Here is an 18,779-nt window from a genome sequence, read left to right as displayed (position 1 = left end):
CTTTCTAATTCTTGCTTATTACCTAGGTCTTAGTGGAGCAGACATATCAGCTAGATGAATTTCTTGATGGAAAAGTGTATTTAGCTATTACAGTGAGTGCTGGTGGAAGTGAGTTTTCTGGGTGAGGTCTCTTTGAAGGCATGCTGTTACCACCTAGTGTGGGATGGTACAAGTACACTTGGTGCAAGAGGTACTGCCTCATGCACATGGCAGTCTCCTCAGTTTGATCATGCTCAGATCTGACCTAAATTACTGGGCTCAATATGGAGTTTACTGGTAAAACAGCACGTCATAAGATAGGCAGGGGGTCAGATTAGATGATCTAATGGCTCCATCTGGCCTTAAACTCTTAATTAGGGAAATGCTGCCAGCACAAATGGCGTTGAAGCTTTTCACTGCTAGATTTTACTTGCCTGGGAGATCCTTAGCTGAAATGCAGCCGTGGAGGTTGTGCGTGAACTGGCCTTTTCCTGGGGCTCTAATGCTGAGCAGCAGAGCTAAAAGCTCTGGGTCCTGATGAGAAGCTGCTAACCTTGCTTTCACAGTAATGCAAAAGCTCCATTTCTAATTCTTTCAGACTGTTGCATGTTCAGCTTGTACAACTGTAATGATAGCTAAATATAGGAATCTATTATTAGCCTGGTACTATTGCATACGTTGAAAGAAAATAGATATGCTTCTCTGGCAAGCTGATGAAAAAGAAATGATAGTTATTTGAAGCTGTTAGTGGATTAAACTACTAAAAGTGAGGATGTGGTTTTGGTGGTGGGTGGTTTAATGTGGCAGAGGTTTATGATACTTTGCTTGATATCTTCAGTGCAGAAACATGAAGTGCATATTTGTGCATTGCTGCAGATGTGCTCATTGCTCTCCCATCTTTGCAAGTCAGTAGTGTGCCAGCTGAATAATCACTGACCCAGCAAAACCAGCATCACTGATCAAACTGTTTCTTCAGCAAGCCCAAATGGCTTGTAGTTAACTCAGCATGTCATTTGATTCCAGAAGGTCATTTCAATGCCATCTGAAAGCTGCCTAATTGTTTATTGATAATAATTATTTCATACTTACACTCTCTTTCACAATTTTCTGAAATTCGTTGAACTTAACTACTTTACTTTTGATGGTAAGACGTTGTGGTATTGCACTATTTAAGCTTCACTTGTAGAATTTACAATTGGGAATTTCAAACTATAGGATTTCTCAATATAAAAACTGCTACACTTTTTTTTTTTTTTAATGACATTATCTACTTTTGAATGCCTCATAGAGGTCCTGTTATTATACACCCAGCATATTTCAAACCACAAGGAGCTGAATAAAAAGCTGCTGTCCCCTACAGTAATTTTAGTTTGTGGTTTCTTACCCCTGCTTCCAGATTATTTTCTTCCAGAATAATTGCTCTGGAAGTATGTTTCTTTTATTTCTTTTATTTGTAGCCTCATCTCAGGGATGTTAATCATATTGCTTCATTTTAGTAGTAGCTTCTACTGTCCTGGTTTCTTTCCTTCCAAATTCCTAGTGCCATGGATTGTTGCTCTGTATTTTTGACACAGGGCAGTTGTGCATGGAAAGAAATAGCTTTCATTTCCTGTGGTTTAACACATTAAGGTAACATAGATCTCAGTTAGCAACAAAAATACATGAAAGTGGATGCTGAACTATCTCTGTGGCACTGTCTCTGCTCACATCTCTATTTCTTTTTGAGCTGCCTTACCCTAAATGTGGTTTCATCTGCAGTGACCCTTAGCAGTTCCCAGAAACCTGTTCTATGGCAAAGAGAAGCAACATTTAGTCATGGTGTGCTTCGTTCTCCTCCTCCCTTCACTGTCTTATTTTGAAGTCTGTAACATCTTATTTCTTCTAGAGCTCCCCAGTGCTTGGGTATCAGCAGCCAGCAGCTGTCTTGCTGGCTGCTTCGTGCAACCGTTGTCAACTTTACAGAGCTGCTAGCGTGTTCCTTGCTGAATGGTCCCTTCAGGTTTGCAGGCTTATTTCTGCCTTGCTGACTTTATTATCAGCCCAGTTTCCCCAGCCTAATTACAGCTCCTCTCTTCTCACTGTCTGGTAAGCTGCACGAATGTTTGGATGAACCTCTAAATGAACCTGAGGATAACAGTTTACAGAAAACAAATAAGTACACTTCAGAGTAAAAGAAGAGTCTCTAGACAGTCTAAATCTTGCTCATCTTTGCAAGATGGTACCTTGAAGGCCTGTAAGTTTCTGATAACACTTCTTTGTTATGCTGTGCAAAATAAGAATGAGATTTTCATTTGGACAAGGACACCATCTGCAGTCACCAGATGCAGTTATCAAGATTAAATTGCAAGAGTTGTCACTGATTATGCTGATAATCATTGAGGTGATCAGTGTAATTATCATGAGATCAAGACATTTTCTCCGATATGGTACTGTGGAATTGAGTTGAAGAAGCATCCATCATGAGCTACTGGGTAAGGTCAGAACATGGCACTTTTCTTTTCCTTTTGGATCATGTTCTTTTATAAGATGGAATAAAATAGATCAGCAAATACTGTGAAACTGACCGTCTGTTTTGAAAACATTTTCCATTGGATTCTATCAGTTTTGTTGAAAGCCTCCTTCACTGCCTGTCTATGAAAAGCACCTGTCCATTTAGTTCATACCCATGCTTTAGAACAGCCTTTATTCTGAGTCTTCTTACCTGAAGAAGATAAAACATTTACATTTCATGTTATTTTAACCCTTCCAAATATTTTTTCATAGTTTAAATCATCTGGAGTTTTGGCTGGCTTACTTCTGGAACATCTTGTTTTGCTAGAACAGAATAGTTTTAATGATGTCACAGAAAATGTGACTAAAAGTGGATAGAATATGATCTTAAATGCTAAACAGTGGTTTTGAATATAATGCACAAGAATAATTAATCTAGAAACAACTTATATGGCTTTGGAGAACATATCAGACAATCATTTGTCTGTGTTGGAGCATTTCTGTTAATCATCTGTAATACTGTTCCTCATATACTGATGTAGTGGTAAAACAAATCCATTCTGCAGAAGTGTTTACTGAAGAGTGAGTGGCCTATCTTTAGCCTCTGTTCACTCTTTTGTATCTACTGTTCACTCTTTTTGTTATCAAGCTGATTTCTTGCAGATACAAAGATGAATGATGTTCAACAGTGTCATGGAGTTGACCAGATCAATCGATGTCCGTGACAGGGGCGACAGGCCTCTGCCCTCCCCCCCCCACCCCAGTCCCACAAAAATGGGAAGGAAGGAAGGGAGGAAAAGAGCAGCGGCAACAATCTATGGAGGAAAACTTATTTTACTATAATATTGGAATACAAGATAACACAATATATAAACAATTTAATTGAAATTGAGATTAATAAATCAGACAAGATGAGAGAGAGAGTTCCCGGGACCGATTCAAACCTGAAAAGCTTGGAACGGCTGGGAAAGCACCTCCAGCACCCACTGCAAGGCAGCAAGAGCGTGGCCCCCCCCACCCGGAAGGGCCAGATCCCGTGACTTCTGTAATGTACAGGGATAGGTACCTGGGATTGGGGCAGTGACACTTTAATGCCCCGTACACTACATGATGTTTTGATGTGGAATACTGAAACCCAAAATAAACAAACAAACAAACAAACAAACAAAAAAACGTAGAACCATGACATTCCACCCCTTATTCTACATCGTTACATCATGCTTAAAATATATATACATATATACAAACAAAAAATGATTACAATGCATTACACACACACGGCTATATATATATATACATAGAATTAGTAACTGCACTCCCCTGGCATCAAGTTTCCCTGTGGTACACACTGAACATCCCCATTCTTCTGCATTACCCACCAAGTGGATCCTGGTCCCTGGGCAAAAACTGTACCACGGAGAGGTTTGCCCTTTCCAGAAGCTGGAAGAACCCAAACTGCCTTTCCTAACATGTTCTTTACATGTACAACAGGGACTTTATCTCCCTCTATGGTATGTAGGGAACTGGATTGGTTAGGACCATCACGATTGATAGATCCTCTGGTATTGACTAACCAGGTGGCTTCTGCCAAATGCTTCTCCCAGTGCTTAAATGTTCCACCACCCAGTGCTTTTAGCATCGTTTTTAACAATCCATTGTATCGTTCAATTTTACCAGAGGCTGGTGCAGGGTAGGGAATATGGTAAATCCACTCAATGCCATGATCTTTGGCCCAAGTATTTACAAGAGAATTTTTGAAATGAGTCCCATTATCTGACTCAATCCTTTCTGGGGTGCCATGTCGCCACAGGACTTGTTTCTCGAGACCCAGTATGGTGTTTCGGGCAGTAGCATGGGGTACTGCATATGTTTCCAGCCACCCAGTGGTTGCCTCCACCATAGTAAGCACATAATGCTTACCATTGCAAGATCGAGGCAAGGTGATATAATCAATCTGCCATGCCTCCCCATATTTGTACTTTTGCCATCGCCCTTCCTCCCAGAGAGGTTTCATCCTCTTGGCTTGTTTGATGATGGCACATGTTTCACAGTTATGAATAACCTGTGCAATGGCATCCATGGTTAACTCCACCCCTCGGTCTCTAGCCCATTTGTATGTTGCATCTCTCCCTTGATGACCTGAGGTCTCATGGGCCCACCGAGCCAGAAATAATTCACCCTTGTTCTGCCAGTCTGCCAGGTCTATTTGAGCCACCTCAATTCTGGCATCTCGGTCTACCTGATGGTTATTTTGTTGTTCTTCAGTAGCCCGACTCTTGGGCACATGAGCATCTACATGGCGCACCTTCACAACTATAGTCTTTGTTCGGGCAGCAATGTCTTTCCACAGTTCAGCAGCCCAAATAGGTTTACCCCTTCTTTGCCAGTTATTTTGCTCCCACTTCTGTAACCACCCCCATAAGGCATTTGCTACCTTCTATGAGTCAGTGTAAAGATAGAGCATTGGCCACCTCTCCTGCTCAGCAACATCTAAGGCCAGTTGGACAGCCTTTACCTCTGCAAATTGGCTTGATTCTCCTTTCCCTTCGGTGGCCTCTGCAACTTGTCGTGTGGGGCTCCACACAGCAGATTTCCATCTGCGATGCTTTCCCACAATACAACAAGATCCATCTGTGAACAGGGCATATTTCTTTTCATTCTCTGGTAGTTCATTGTATGGTGGGGCCTCTTCAGCACGCGATACTTCTTCTCCTGGTGGTGTTCCAAACTTTTTACCTTCAGGCCAGTCCATGATGACCTCTAGGATTCCTGGACGGCTGAGGTTCCCCATCCGTGCTCGTTGTGTAATCAGTGCAATCCACTTACTCCAAGTGGCATCAGTAGCATGATGGGTGGAGGGAACCTTTCCTTTAAACATCCAGGTCAGCACTGGCAATCGAGGTGCCAGAAGAAGCTGTGTTTCAGTACCAACTACTTCAGAAGCAGCCCGAACCCCCTCATATGCAGCTAAGATCTCCTTTTCAGTTGGAGTGTAGTGCTCTTCAGACCCTCTGTACGCCCGACTCCAGAATCCCAGGGGTCGGCCTCGAGTCTCTCCTGAGGCTCTTTGCCACAAACTCCAAGTGGGACCGTTCTCTCCAGCAGCAGTATAGAGGATGTTCTTTATACCCTGCCCGTCCGTACTGGCCCTAAAGCCATGGCACGGGCTATCTCCTGTTTAATCTGTTCAAAAGCCTGCTGCTGCTCAGGGCCCCATGTAAACTCATTTCTCATTCGCGTCACATGATAAAGGGGGCTTACAATGAGGCTGTAGTTTGGAACATGCATTCTCCAAAAGCCCACTGCACCCAGAAAAGATGGTGTCTCTCTTTTGCTAGTGGGTGGAGACATAGCAGTGATTTTGTTGATCACATCTGTCGGGATGTGACGACGGCCATCTTGCCACTTTATACCTAGGAACTGAATTTCCTGGGCAGGTCCTTTCACTTTGCTTCCCTTAATAGCAAAACCAGCACTCAGAAGAATTTGGATCATTCGCTCTCCTTTTGTAAAGACTTCTTCTGCTGTATCGCCCCACACAATGATGTCATCAATGTATTGCAGGTGCTCAGGAGCACTGCCCTGTTCCAATACGGTTTGGATCAACCCATGGCAAATGGTCGGGCTGTGTTTCCACCCCTGGGGCAAACGGTTCCAGGTATACTGAATGCCCCTCCATGTGAAAGCAAACTGTGGCTTACATTCTTTGGCCAAAGGAATGGAAAAGAAGGCATTAGCAATGTCAATGGTGGCATACCATTTGGCCGCTTTTGACTCCAGTTCATACTGGAGTTCTAACATGTCCGGCACAGCAGCACTCAGTGGGGGTGTGACTTCATTCAGGCCACGGTAGTCCACCGTCAGCCTCCATTCTCCACTGGCTTTATGCACTGGCCATATGGGGCTGTTAAAAGGCGAGTGAGTTTTGCTGATCACTCCCTGGCTCTCTAGTTGACGAATTAACTTATGAATGGGGAGCAAAGAATCCCTGTTGGTGCGGTACTGACGCCTGTGCACCACTTTTGTAGCAATCGGTACGTGTTGCTCTTTTACTCACAGCAGCCCCACAAAAGACGGATCTTCTGACAGGCCAGGCAAAACAGACAGCTGCTTAATGTTGTCTGTGTCCACAGCAGCTATTCCAAAGGCCCATCGATACCCCTTAGGATCCTTGAAATGCCCCCTTCTGAGATAATCAATACCTAGTATACATGGAGCCCCTGGGCCCATCACAATAGGATGTTTTTGCCAGTCCTTACCAGTGAGGCTTATCTCAGCCTCCAACACAGTCAATTCTTGAGAGCCCCCGGTCACTCCAGAAATATGGATTAATTCTGTCCCTTGGTGACTCGAGGGCATCAGAGTGCACTGTGCACCAGTGTCCACCAGTGCCTTATAATTCAGTGGTTCTGATGTGCCAGGCCATCAAATCCACAAAGTCTAATATACTCTATTATCCCTTTCCCCCCCCTGACTGAGGGCAGGGCCCCTCTGTTCATTACCTGTGGTAACTGGAGCAACTGCACTGGTGGTTGATCTGCTTTGTAATTCTTTCACCCGGGCTCGTAGTACAGGAGTAGGTTGACCATGCCACTTCCCCATGTCTTCTCCATGGTCACGCAGGTAATACCATAAGACAATTCGCGGTGTATTACCCCTTACTTGAGCCGGAGAGCGTTTGCTTCTAATAGCTGAGATCTTTGATGGTGCACGTGAGAAGGAAGGTTCTTTGTCTTTAGTTAGGTGGGCTCGCATAAATTTCATCATCTCCTTCATCTCCTTCATTAGACTCTTTTGATTATCCTGATCTTCATCAAGCATCTCTGATACTGCTATAGGTTTGTCACAGTTAATCAGTTGAGACGTTTGCTGCCGCGTTTCATTCAGTTGGTCCGTCACTTTTGAGATGGCGGCTACAGCAGCATGAATGGGGGATAGCAACTGTTGATAGTTTTGGAGCATAAGAATTAATTCATAAATTAAGGGTGTTCTCTGTTGTTCCTGGTATCTGTCACACGCTGACATTAGTGTAGAGGCATATTTGTCCGGTGCTGTTGTTACGAGTTTCTGCCACATCTCAGGTGTCGTCCTCACTCTTTCAGGGTCGCGGTCTTGGCGTGGATGGTTAGGAACAAAGTTAGGGTCATACAACATTTCCACCATGCCTATTTCTCTCAAATACTGGATACCCTTTTCAACTGTATCCCATTTTTTCATCGCAATCTTCAAACCGTTTTTGAAGGGATATTTTTCCTTCACAGCTATTAACACTCGTTCCCAGAGGGAGGCAGCCTCAACCGAACATCGACTAATTCCTCTATCAATAGCTGGATCTCTGGCAATGGCACCTAGTTGGCGAGCTTCATTACCATCCAGAGACAAGCTATGGGCCCCACTGTCCCAACAGCGAACCAACCAGGAAACAAGACTTTCATTCGGGTGCCGTGTAAACTCCTTTCTTGAACCTTGGATTTCAGTCATCTTAAGAGGCCGGCAAGTAGTAATAGAGATTTCCTCTTCATCACTCTCTTCTGCATGTCTCTTAGTTTTCCCTTTTGCCTTTCGTGATGGTGGTGGTTCTGAGGAGGGCCCCTCACCTGGATCTTCCTCCACCTCCTCCTCCTCCTCTTCTCTTTTTCGTTCAAGACGTGAAGACACTCGTTTCCATTTCTTGCCCTCCACAGGAGCAACTGGTATTGTTACTGGTGTCTCCTGTGATTGATTCGATTTGACTTGGGGATTTTCCCCTTTGGTTTGAACCTCAGCTCGGAAACTCTCTCTCTCCAGAATGGTATTATATAGGGCACGGTAAGCACAAGCCAAACCCCAAATAAGTTGTACCTCCTTAGATTTATGTAAGCCGCATAGTCCCTGACTCAAATACTGGCTTAGTTTCTCAGGATCCCACAGGTGTTCAAGAGTAAAATCCCACGACACTGCGGGTCCCCATGCTTCTAAAACCTTTCTTAAACCTCTCCACATTCCCTGCCAGTCATCATTCTCTAGTTTTGGAGGAGACTCCTTATTACGAATGCGTTGGAGTACATTCAGGAGAATTAACAACATGCACACCAACATGAGTATTGATGACACACTCACCAACATGAGTATTAATTCAAGATTCGAAAAACGTTTGATAAACCGAGAAGAAAACCCAGAGACTGGTCTGAACATTGTGTTGTTTGTAAAATTAGCTATTCCATTTGGGATGCAGCTGTTTGTGAAATTAGCCATTCCTTCTGGGATGTAGTTGTTTGTGAAATTAGCCATTCCTTCTGGCATGTAAATGTCAAAATTCAAATCATACCACATTGCAAGTAGGTAAAACATAGGTGTCTCCATCAGTACCCTTAGGTAGTTATATACGGATACAATTCCAAAACACGTAAGTGTGAGATGGACTATTGGCCAGTAGGTTGTGACTAACACCATTGCTTTAAATCCTTTACCCAGCACCCCCAGGATAAAAAGTGGGTTCATCACTGGTGCTTGCTAAAAAGGGGTTAATGAATTGAAGCTAACAAGAGGAGGAAAAAAAAAGGAAAAAAAAGGCACTACCCAGACTAAGTAGTGCTCAAAGTTTACAAATATCCCAGAACACTGACAGTACGCCTAATCTTTCAAGGTCAGGTTTTTCAGCACAGAAACTTGAACTACTGAAAATGCTCCCTAACGAAGCTCTCTAAAAGCAGAGAGAAAATGAGATTTGTTCTAAAAGCTAAAAAGCAGCGTGCCCCACGTTGGGCGCCAAAAATCTGTCAAGGAGTTGACCAGATCAATCGATGTCCATGACAGGGGCGACAGGCCTCTGCCCTCCCCCCCCACCCCAGTCCCACAAAAATGGGAAGGAAGGAAGGGAGGAAAAGAGCAGCGGCAACAATCTATGGAGGAAAACTTATTTTACTATAATATTGGAATACAAGATAACACAATATATAAACAATTTAATTGAAATTGAGATTAATAAATCAGACAAGATGAGAGAGAGAGTTCCCGGGACCGATTCAAACCTGAAAAGCTTGGAACAGCTAGGAAAGCACCTCCAGCACCCACTGCAAGGCAGCAAGAGAGCGCCCCCCCCCACCCGGAAGGGCCAGATCCCATGACTGCTGTAATGTACAGGGATAGGTACCTGGGATTGGGCATTAACACTTTAATACCCCGTACACTACATGATGTTTTGATGTGGAATACTGAAACCCAAAATAAAAAAACAAACAAACAAACAAACAAACAGAACCATGACAAACAGTTGATGTTATTCAGTTTATGTTTTCTACTTTTTATTTTTCACTCACTTCGTGTTGCACTCATATGCACTGGGAGCGTATGTGATGTTTTGGTTCCTTTTTCAAATGGCACAGATATGCAGTCAGAATGTTGTTCACACATCCTAGCAGTGTATTGCTCAGGGAAAGGATGAGAGTTTTTGTAGTCTAAATCATCTGAAGACGATGCAGGTGAAAACTGAAGAAAGTGGGCAGCATTAAGCATTAAAGCAAGGGATGGTGATGGTGACAGCGGAAGTGTAAAACTGTATTCAGTCTTTGTTAGGCTAAGAACATCCCTGATAGCTGTTCCTTTAATTTCTGTCAAGCATATCAAATTCAATGCCAGGAATATGTTGCCACAGAAAACTTTCAGAAGAAAAGCATCATAGGGAACATAGAAGATAATTGCTAATATTTTTCTTCTGTCACTGATCTGTTCTTATATCTGTTAAGCTTCACATCATTATTTATCGTCAGAGAGTTATAAAATAATTTTTGACTTGAGATGAAAAGGGAGAAAAGTCAAATACATTTTTACCATGAACACAACCCATCAATCTTGCAGTGCTGATTCATTTGCCCACACAGTATAATTAAGTAAGCTGTTAATCTATAATAAAGAGTAATAGATTTGGTGATCTCACAATCAGAAAGTAATTATAGCTTAAAATGTTCTTTTGGCTTACCTTAACCATTTTATCATTCTGTAATTGTTAAGAGAAAGTATTCAGAGCTGTAAGATCTATAAACTTGCACCTATGCTATTTGCTCCTGCCACTAGAAACATCTTGCCACGAGCAGCTGTTAGAAAGATGTCTGTTATGGAAAATTTTGGGGAACAAAATATTGATGTGCATTCCAAGCAATGTCTTGAGGGAGAATATTATAGTTTGAGTACATTTGGTGTTTCATTAGATAATGAATCCATTATGTAATTGAAGTTCAGGCTCACACTGATTAATCATGACATTTCAATTATTCACTGAATCGATGATCTTTTGCACCCCCTTTCCCCACCTCATTTGCTGTTGGCTTCTATTCATTTTTCTATTACTGCTTTAGGATTTCATTGTGGCATCCTCTGAGATCCTGAAAGTCTTCCCCTGCCAGAGACGTTCTTTGGGGAATTTAGGTCACCTGGCACCTTACAGGCAGCTCTTGGCACCTCTCTGGTTTGCTGATGTCCTGTGGCTTCTGCTCAGCTCCAGTTTACAGTTATCCTTGCTTTCCAGCTCTGTTCTTAGAGTAGCCAGGCAGGATTGTCCCTCAGTGTGCACAAACCCTGGTGGTAAATATCTTTGGTTTCAGTAAAACCAGGTAAATTGGGTCCTAAGTTCTTCTGCAAACTAGACTGCTTGAATGGGGGAATTACCTCTGAATATTAACCTGCAGCCTCCAGCTTATGGCTGTCTTGTTAATACTAATTGCAAGATAATATTTTTAGATACAAGCTAGCGTATGTCTATATTAATTGGCGAAAAGGGAATAAAAAGACATAAAATACAGCTAGGACAGTAAGGCTGGCTTGTGGATGTGCTGTAACAAATACACTGGTGTCACAGGAAGATGAATTGAAGGAAAACAATTCATTAAAAAGAGAATTTGTTTTGTCAAAGGGTAGTTTGATGAACCTGATTTAAAGCAAAGGTATTTGATATGGCAAAGTTAAGTCCCATTTTAATAGAGAAGTAAGAGACTAGATTTATCAATGAGCATGTCTTTTCTGAATACCAAGACAGTGTCTTCAAGAAAATTATAATAATAGTGTCAGATATTTCAAACCTATAAAATATCTCAGTAATGGATTGGAAGTCAGATAAAACAGTGATCTTGTTACAGTGTTCCCTTTTAATGGATTTTTAGTTGTAAAATTTTAATATTTATTCAAAGTTCTAGTTTACTTTAACGGATAACTAAGAAAAGAGGTCTGTAGAAAAGTCTTGTCTAGTTCATAATTCTTCCAATCAGTTCTTTCTGGAGCTCAGAAGTGACAGATCAAACAGATTGAATGCAATCATTATGCAGCTGACAGGCCACCCCCTAGGGTTGGTTAGCTGGCTTCTATCTTTTTCCTCTTCCCATTCTTACTTGCTGGTTTAAGCGTGTAAACACCACCTGCAAGAAATTCCTCTATAATCATGTCACCTTCAGTAGTAACAACTACAAGCTAGCCCCAGATGCTGAGCATATCTCGTTAGCACTGACCTGAGAGTGACATTGCTGAGATGAGAGATGCAATATTTTTCATCAGGGAATCCAGTTTTGAAGACAAGAGGAGAGATTAGTTTAGCATATTACTAATAAAGAAAATGCTTTCACTGAATTTCCTTCACAGTCAGACGTGTGCCATTTAACCTTCTTGGCACACAACTAAGATGGTGCAAATTGCTCAAATGCCAAAGAAGGCATAATTTAGCTTATGGAATACACACAGATAATCATGCCTGAGATGGAGCTCTCTCTTGGCGTAAGAGATCAGCAGTGAAAAGCGTTTGTAGCTAGACTTTTTGATCCCAGAAGCCACATTAAAAAAATGCGAGCATAAAAAACTGTGCTCTACCTTTCATACTATGCTCCCAGAGTTGACTCCACAAGTTTGCCTTGCTCCTTTGCCCTCCGCATCTTCCCACAGAACCCAGTACTGTGGTAGCTGACCTTAGCATCACTCATGTTTTTGGGACAGCACTGCAGTCCCTTTTCTCACACGAGGCACTTTACGTGCTTCTGCCTTTTGTTCTTCTTTTGTAACTCATTTTGTGTCATACTCTTGTCCTGTCATATCTTTGTAATCATGTGCAGTCTCTGAAGAGATTGCACCCAGAGGATAAAAACCTATTGTATGGTATTTGCCCGTTGGCAGGGCTGCACTTTTGTTCTCGGGTTATGACTCCAAGGGGTAGCTAACTGTCCCAGTCAGTTATCAGTCAAATAGATGTGATGAGCCATCAGCAATATAAATGATGTCTTATTGTGCCTTTTGTTGTCTTATTACTGTCGTAAACAAAAAACTCTTAGTCTGTTTCAGTGTCACTTTTATGCTGTTCTCTGTGATGTTTATAGGATTTCCTAAATCTTGCTCTGAAGACACAGTGGAATAAATTATATTTAAAGTAATCTTGTCATAGTCTTTCTGTATGATTTGGCTAAGTTTTCAGGCCCTTATTTCCAGATGGATAGCTAGCAGCACTAATGCTTCTTTACCTTGCTGAATTTTATGTAGGGAGAAGTTATTAATTAAATACTTGAATTAGTAATATTGTAGATGCTAAGCACTCAGATGCCAAGATATGTTTATACACTTCGCTTGTCTGAAAGGCAGACATCTGCAAGAGCCTGACACCTGGAGCTTTGGTTGAACACTCACTGTGTATTAAAATCAAATGTACACATCTTGAAATCCTCAAGGAAAGCACATTTTCTCACATTGCTGGGTGCTTGTACAGAATGGTCATGGGGGAGCACAAAAAAAAAAACCCCACAGTTAAAATGGCAGGCTGTAAAAAGTTCATTTGTGTCATCTGCACTCTAAAGTTTTATTGCCCTGCAGTATTTGACTTATATGTTAGGTTTTCTGCATGTCTGCTTGTATTTTAGAAGTGCACACAAAATATCTTTCTGTGCCATGCTGTTATCTGTCCTTGAGCATTGCTATCATTTTTCCTATGCCTTTATTTACTTGATAATTTATTTTTCAGCGTTGTTTTTTTTATTTACAGATTTTCAACTAACTTATATGTTTGTTGTAATTCTATGCCTTCCATCTCTTTTTCTGTAGTCTTTAATTTTCCTGTCTGCTGCGTGTCTCTGTCTTTATTCAAATCTCCATTACCTTCTTCTTTATTTAATGCATTCTAGGCTGAGAAAATCTGATAGATGCTCCAGAATTCAAAAATCTTCCTTTTGGCACTGCTAAAGGTCAGATCCTAGTTCTCTTTTCTCTTGTTGCAGTTGGTAGGATGCCTGAAAATAAAGGATGTGCTTGATATGGATTTGTTAGTGGATCTCAAACCACAGATATGGCATAAGATATTCTGATTATGGAAGTTTTGAAAGCTTTGCTTTCCTTGACTGATGCTCAACTGGATTGTTTCCAGTTAATTTACTGTGAATTCGCTGAGCTTTATTCTTGCTCAGCGAAGTTTTTGTTGACTAGATTGTTAATTACAGGTTTAAACTTGTATTTGCTCTTTTAACAACTTAGAACAGTGGGAGTTTTTCTCCCTCTTTATCCATTTAGTCAGTACTCTCTTATGAAGAGGCATTGCTTCATTAAACATTTTCCTGCTCAATCTGTAATGATCCTACTCCTTCCACTCTGAACACATTAATATGTTAAAGAAAAAGAGCTTCACTTGTCTTCATTGGGCTGAAGACATCATACGTTTTCTTTGGTGGGTAAGGGATCTTTGACACATTACACTTGCTGTGGAGGTCTCAGGATCTGTGGTGTAATTTAGGTTGGTGCATGAATGTTTTCCCACACTTGTATAATATTAATGAATACTCTTATGGAGAAAAGCTGAAATCTGGTAGCATTAGCAGAGATGCTAGTGTCACATTTCTCATGAGTGGCTATCCAGGGACTAATAGTAATCAAAGTCTTCAGAGTTCATAAAGCTAATTCTGATATATTTATTACTACGTCACTGATACTGTCTTATGCTGGTGCTGGTGTAGATATAGAGAGATGTAAAGTGCTAAAACACCATCTTTTGGGTGATTTTTTTTTTCATTGGGGTTCTGGTAGTCTTCATTTTAGCCTGTAAGAAAGCAAATATGATGCATAATCACAGAATCACCAAGGTTGGAAAAGACCTACAAGATCATCCAGTCCAACCATCCACCTATCACCAAAAGTTCTCACTTAACTATATCCCTCAACAGAAAATCCAAACGTTCCTTGAACGCTTCCAGGGTTGGTGACTCCACCACCTCCCTGGGCAGCCCATTCCAGTGCCTGACCACTCTTTCAGAAAAGTAGTAATCCTCACAGTTTGGTGAAAACAGCAGGATTTTTATGCCTCTGCAGAATTAAATGTCTAAGATAACCGCGTCTTTGCTCTTTTACCTCAGTCTATACTGGCAGTAGGACTCCAATATCACTGGTGGAAAGCCATTGTGTACAAGTAGTAGGTAATGAGATGATGCCTACTACTTTTGTGATGGTGAGTTGAACCAATCTTTTACCCTCTTGATGCAACATGGTAGTGAGACCCATAAACACGGAAGAAAAAGAAAATAGGTGGCTGTTTTCCCTGGGACAGCCCTTTTTACTGCAGCAACCCAGGCTTTGGGAGGGTGAAGCAGATTGCCAGCACTGAGTTGCCAGAGCGAGCTGCCACCGCCTCCAGCTTGGCCTCTAAATGGGCTGCACATTTTAGCAAGTACTTAGCACTTTTGGACAGGCTGGGAAGAAACTTCTGTAGCTTGACTCCTTCAGTAGCAGATTTCCATCTGATCTGAATTTGTGACCAAAGAGCCACAGGGAGAAATGGCACCTAGTGCAATGTTCGTCTTTCTCGTGACACCTCTTTCCTAAGGGCTCCTCTCTGCTGTCTGTGGAGATGCTGCATCACCTCCTTTTCTGCTTCATGTTCAGCTTACTTGGTTTTGTAATGCTTTTACATTGATAGGGTTAACTCTGCAATAGAAATTGCTAATTCCCTTTCTATTTAAGAAAAGAAAGAAATTTCAGGGTAGGGGCCCTTCATGCTACAGAGCCCAAGCATAAGCTTTCTGTTTATCTTCTTGGGCAATCTCTCTCTTGATCAGTAAATAAGCTGACAAGTAGTGATACAGGAAGTTGCAATAAAACATGTTCTTTTTCCATTTCCAAGCCGTAGAAATGAAGTAGCCACGCATAACATACATACTCATAAGATGTTTTTTCCTGTAGGGTTACTGACATTCTGACAGTCGTCAAGAAGGGATAAATAAAAATTGAACTGTAGGTTTGAAGTACTCTGTGACACATTTAATCCGTATGACTGTGATGTGCCAGAACTGCAGTTAGTATGTGAATTCTGCTATAAATGCAATACAATTTCTTCTTTTTCCCATAGAATTGCACACATCCTTCCTGCAGGGATTTTGTTGTTCAGCAGACTACATTGTGTGCTGGAAAAAAAAATTCATTTATATGTAAATACAACCTGAAGGCTGCAAATATCCAAGCTGCTACAAAGACAGAGGGGGCATGTGCGTGAAAACAAATGGACCTGTTGTGGTTAGAAATTTGTAGTTTGCCATAATAGGGGAAAAAATAAATGAGGTTGTCTTTCCAACCTTATAGGTCAGCATTTCAGACTTCTGTATTTGTGTTCCAATTAAAGAAGAAAATGGAAAAGCTTCTGGATATTTACTATTTTTAAGCCAACTTGCAAGGGGAGAAGAAACAATATTTTTCATGTGTTCTATTAGCAAATTACATGCCATGAATAACTTTTTTTGTTTGGCTTGCACATAGTTTTGTGTGAGGTTTATTTAATGTGGGGAGGCTGAGAGTTTTTGGCAACTGCTACATTTATTTCTTTCTCTCTATCTTAAATGTAAAGAGAATTTTCAAGAAACTAGTGGTGTAAGTGATTTCTGTGAGTCTCAACAGTAGCTCACAAAATACTGAGAGGTACAGGAAATGAGAATGCAGCAAGAAAGAAATGGGCAGACAGCAGGGAGATGATGAATGTTTGTGGTGACTTCCTATATTATTTAGTTTACTAATTTATCGATGATATTGTTACGGATATAGTTTAAATATTTCCCTGCTGTGATACTTTGATTTGGACCAAAAATAACATAAATTGTTTTGAGATAAGTTCACATTAACCACCACTATTGCCTCACTTGCCTGTCACTATTTCTGGAGATCCAAATCCTAACTTCTGCTAATGCACCTCCTACATTAGCGAGGGAAAATGTGATTTACTTTTATGGATATTTTAGAAAAGTCTGGTTTAAAAAAACAACAACAACAAAAAACAAAAACAGTGCCTTCTTTAATAAGTATTAAAGCCTAAGCCGGTGCAATTTGGACTGAGTTTAGTCTATCCTCCTAAAAACGTCCCAGGGATTTATGTACTAAACTCATTTTAATGCTAATAGGAGGTACTTGAATAAATACTCTGTTGCAGTGGTAGGACAATAGATCATTTATTTTGTGGTGTGGTGTTGCCTTTCACTTTCACTTAATTTTATTTCTTTAAAAAAAAAAAAGTTGGAGTTGGAGTTTATGGTATAAGGAACTTTTTTTCCTCTTTGCAGGTGTGTTTTTAAGAAGAGTAATGACCATGAGGAAGTCCACATGTTAGTCAATTTTTACTAATCCCACTGAAGAAAATGAAGCCACACTTCAGCTTCGCCGATCCTTTTCCCACCACTTTTGGCTGAATGAGAAATGGTCGTGTGATTATGCTGACACCCCAGCATGCATTTGGTAGACCTGTGGTTAACTCGTTCCCTCTCCATGTGTCTACTCTTACAAAGTTTTGTCCTCATGATACTGTGCTTTCATTCTGCCAGTATGTGCCCAAAAGGCTGCCTCTGTTCTCACTCTGGAGGTTTAAATGTCAGCTGTAGCAATGCAAACCTCAAGGAGATACCCAGAGATCTTCCACCAGAAACAGTCTTACTTTATTTGGACTCCAATCAGATAACATCTATCCCCAATGAAATTTTTAAGGATTTGCACCAACTGAGAGTCCTCAATTTATCGAAAAACGGGATTGAATTTATAGATGAACATGCCTTTAAAGGGGTGGCAGAAACATTGCAGACTCTGGATTTGTCCGACAACAGGATTCAAAGTGTGCACAAAAACGCTTTCAACAACTTAAAGGCCAGAGCCAGGATTGCAAACAACCCATGGCACTGCGACTGCACACTGCAGCAGGTATTGAGGAGTATGGCCGTCAACCATGAGACGGCCAACAATGTCATCTGCAAGACCTCTGTGCTGGATGAACATGCTGGGAGGCCGTTCCTCAATGCTGCCAATGATGCTGACCTCTGTAACCTTCCCAAAAAGACTACCGATTACGCCATGCTGGTCACTATGTTTGGCTGGTTCACCATGGTGATCTCATACGTGGTTTATTACGTCCGGCAAAATCAGGAGGATGCAAGGAGGCACCTTGAATACTTGAAATCCCTGCCAAGCAGGCAAAAGAAACCAGATGAAGCTGATGACATTAGCACTGTGGTATAGTATTCCGAATACAATGACTGCCTTTGTGATGGAAACTAGATTTGGATGGCACCAACACCAGAGGTTTACTTCTAACATTCATTGTAAACATTAAGACTTTTTTTTTTTTTCCTGTTTAACTGAATTACGCCACTGTTGAGCTTTCTAGCTTTCTAACAGAGAGTTTTGTCTGGGCGGTATACTCTAATTGTTTCTCTGGTATTCTAAAGCAAGTGAATTAATATGTAAACCTTAGTTTAGACCCATTCCACTATTTAATAATGAAATTTATTTTTTTAATTTAAAAAAGACAAATAAAAGCGTAAATTTGAACCATGTAAAACAGAGTTATTTATTGATCAGAAATCTGTCTGGTGCCAGGGCACTTTGGGAAATGATCAGTGCTTGTGAGGTGGAGAATGAGAGCCATGATAAAATGGGCTATGAGAGGTACAACAGTAGAGAGTTCCCAAAAGGCACTTCTCCCCCCATGAAGAGCTGGTGAATGGCAGCTGATTTTTGGGATAGGAGCACAATATGGGGATAGCAAAGTGCTCTGAGTTCAGGAGAAAGGCATGGAAAATTGTGTAGGAACCTGGAGGGTGTTTTGGAAGTGCTGGGGAGAAACCGAGATGAAGGAGCAACATTTGAGGATACCAATAAGAGGTAAGTGGGGAAATGTGGACAGTTTTCATCATACACCCACGAGCTTCAAGTGGGTGTCCTGAGGACTGGAGAAGACAGCAGGATGGCAAAAGCGAATTTAGTCATACTGTTCAAACTGAACAACCGACAGTGATGGGAAAAAAATAAATAAAATTAGTTTTTAAAATCTGTATATGGCCTCACAATTCTAA

At 41.2% G+C, this 18,779-nt stretch overlaps 1 protein-coding gene across 7 annotated transcripts in view; it reads left to right on the top strand.

The window, feature by feature from the left end:
- LRRC3B (leucine rich repeat containing 3B) overlaps positions 1-18,265 on the top strand; it is a 50,612-nt gene extending 32,347 nt beyond the window's left edge. For 6 of the 7 annotated variants that reach the window (XM_042817400.1, XM_042817403.1, XM_042817405.1 and 3 more), the window contains exon 2: positions 17,001-18,265. In XM_042817400.1, the coding sequence (XP_042673334.1) occupies positions 17,164-17,943 (780 nt within the window). In that variant the 5' untranslated portion in view covers positions 17,001-17,163 and the 3' untranslated portion in view covers positions 17,944-18,265. Of the gene's footprint in view, positions 1-13,636; positions 13,656-17,000 lie in introns of those variants that run through there. The other variant, XM_042817406.1, reaches the window with a different exon arrangement.
- Positions 18,266-18,779: the final 514 nt, after the last annotated feature.

Source organism: Centrocercus urophasianus, unplaced genomic scaffold (assembly GCF_019232065.1).
Source record: "Centrocercus urophasianus isolate 14NV4802_14NV808 unplaced genomic scaffold, USGS_Curo_1.0 seq_16, whole genome shotgun sequence".
In the NCBI taxonomy this organism is placed as follows: Eukaryota; Metazoa; Chordata; class Aves; order Galliformes; family Phasianidae; genus Centrocercus; species Centrocercus urophasianus.
Note: the sequence above shows the minus strand (reverse complement) of the source record. Positions and strands in the feature narration are given on the sequence as shown.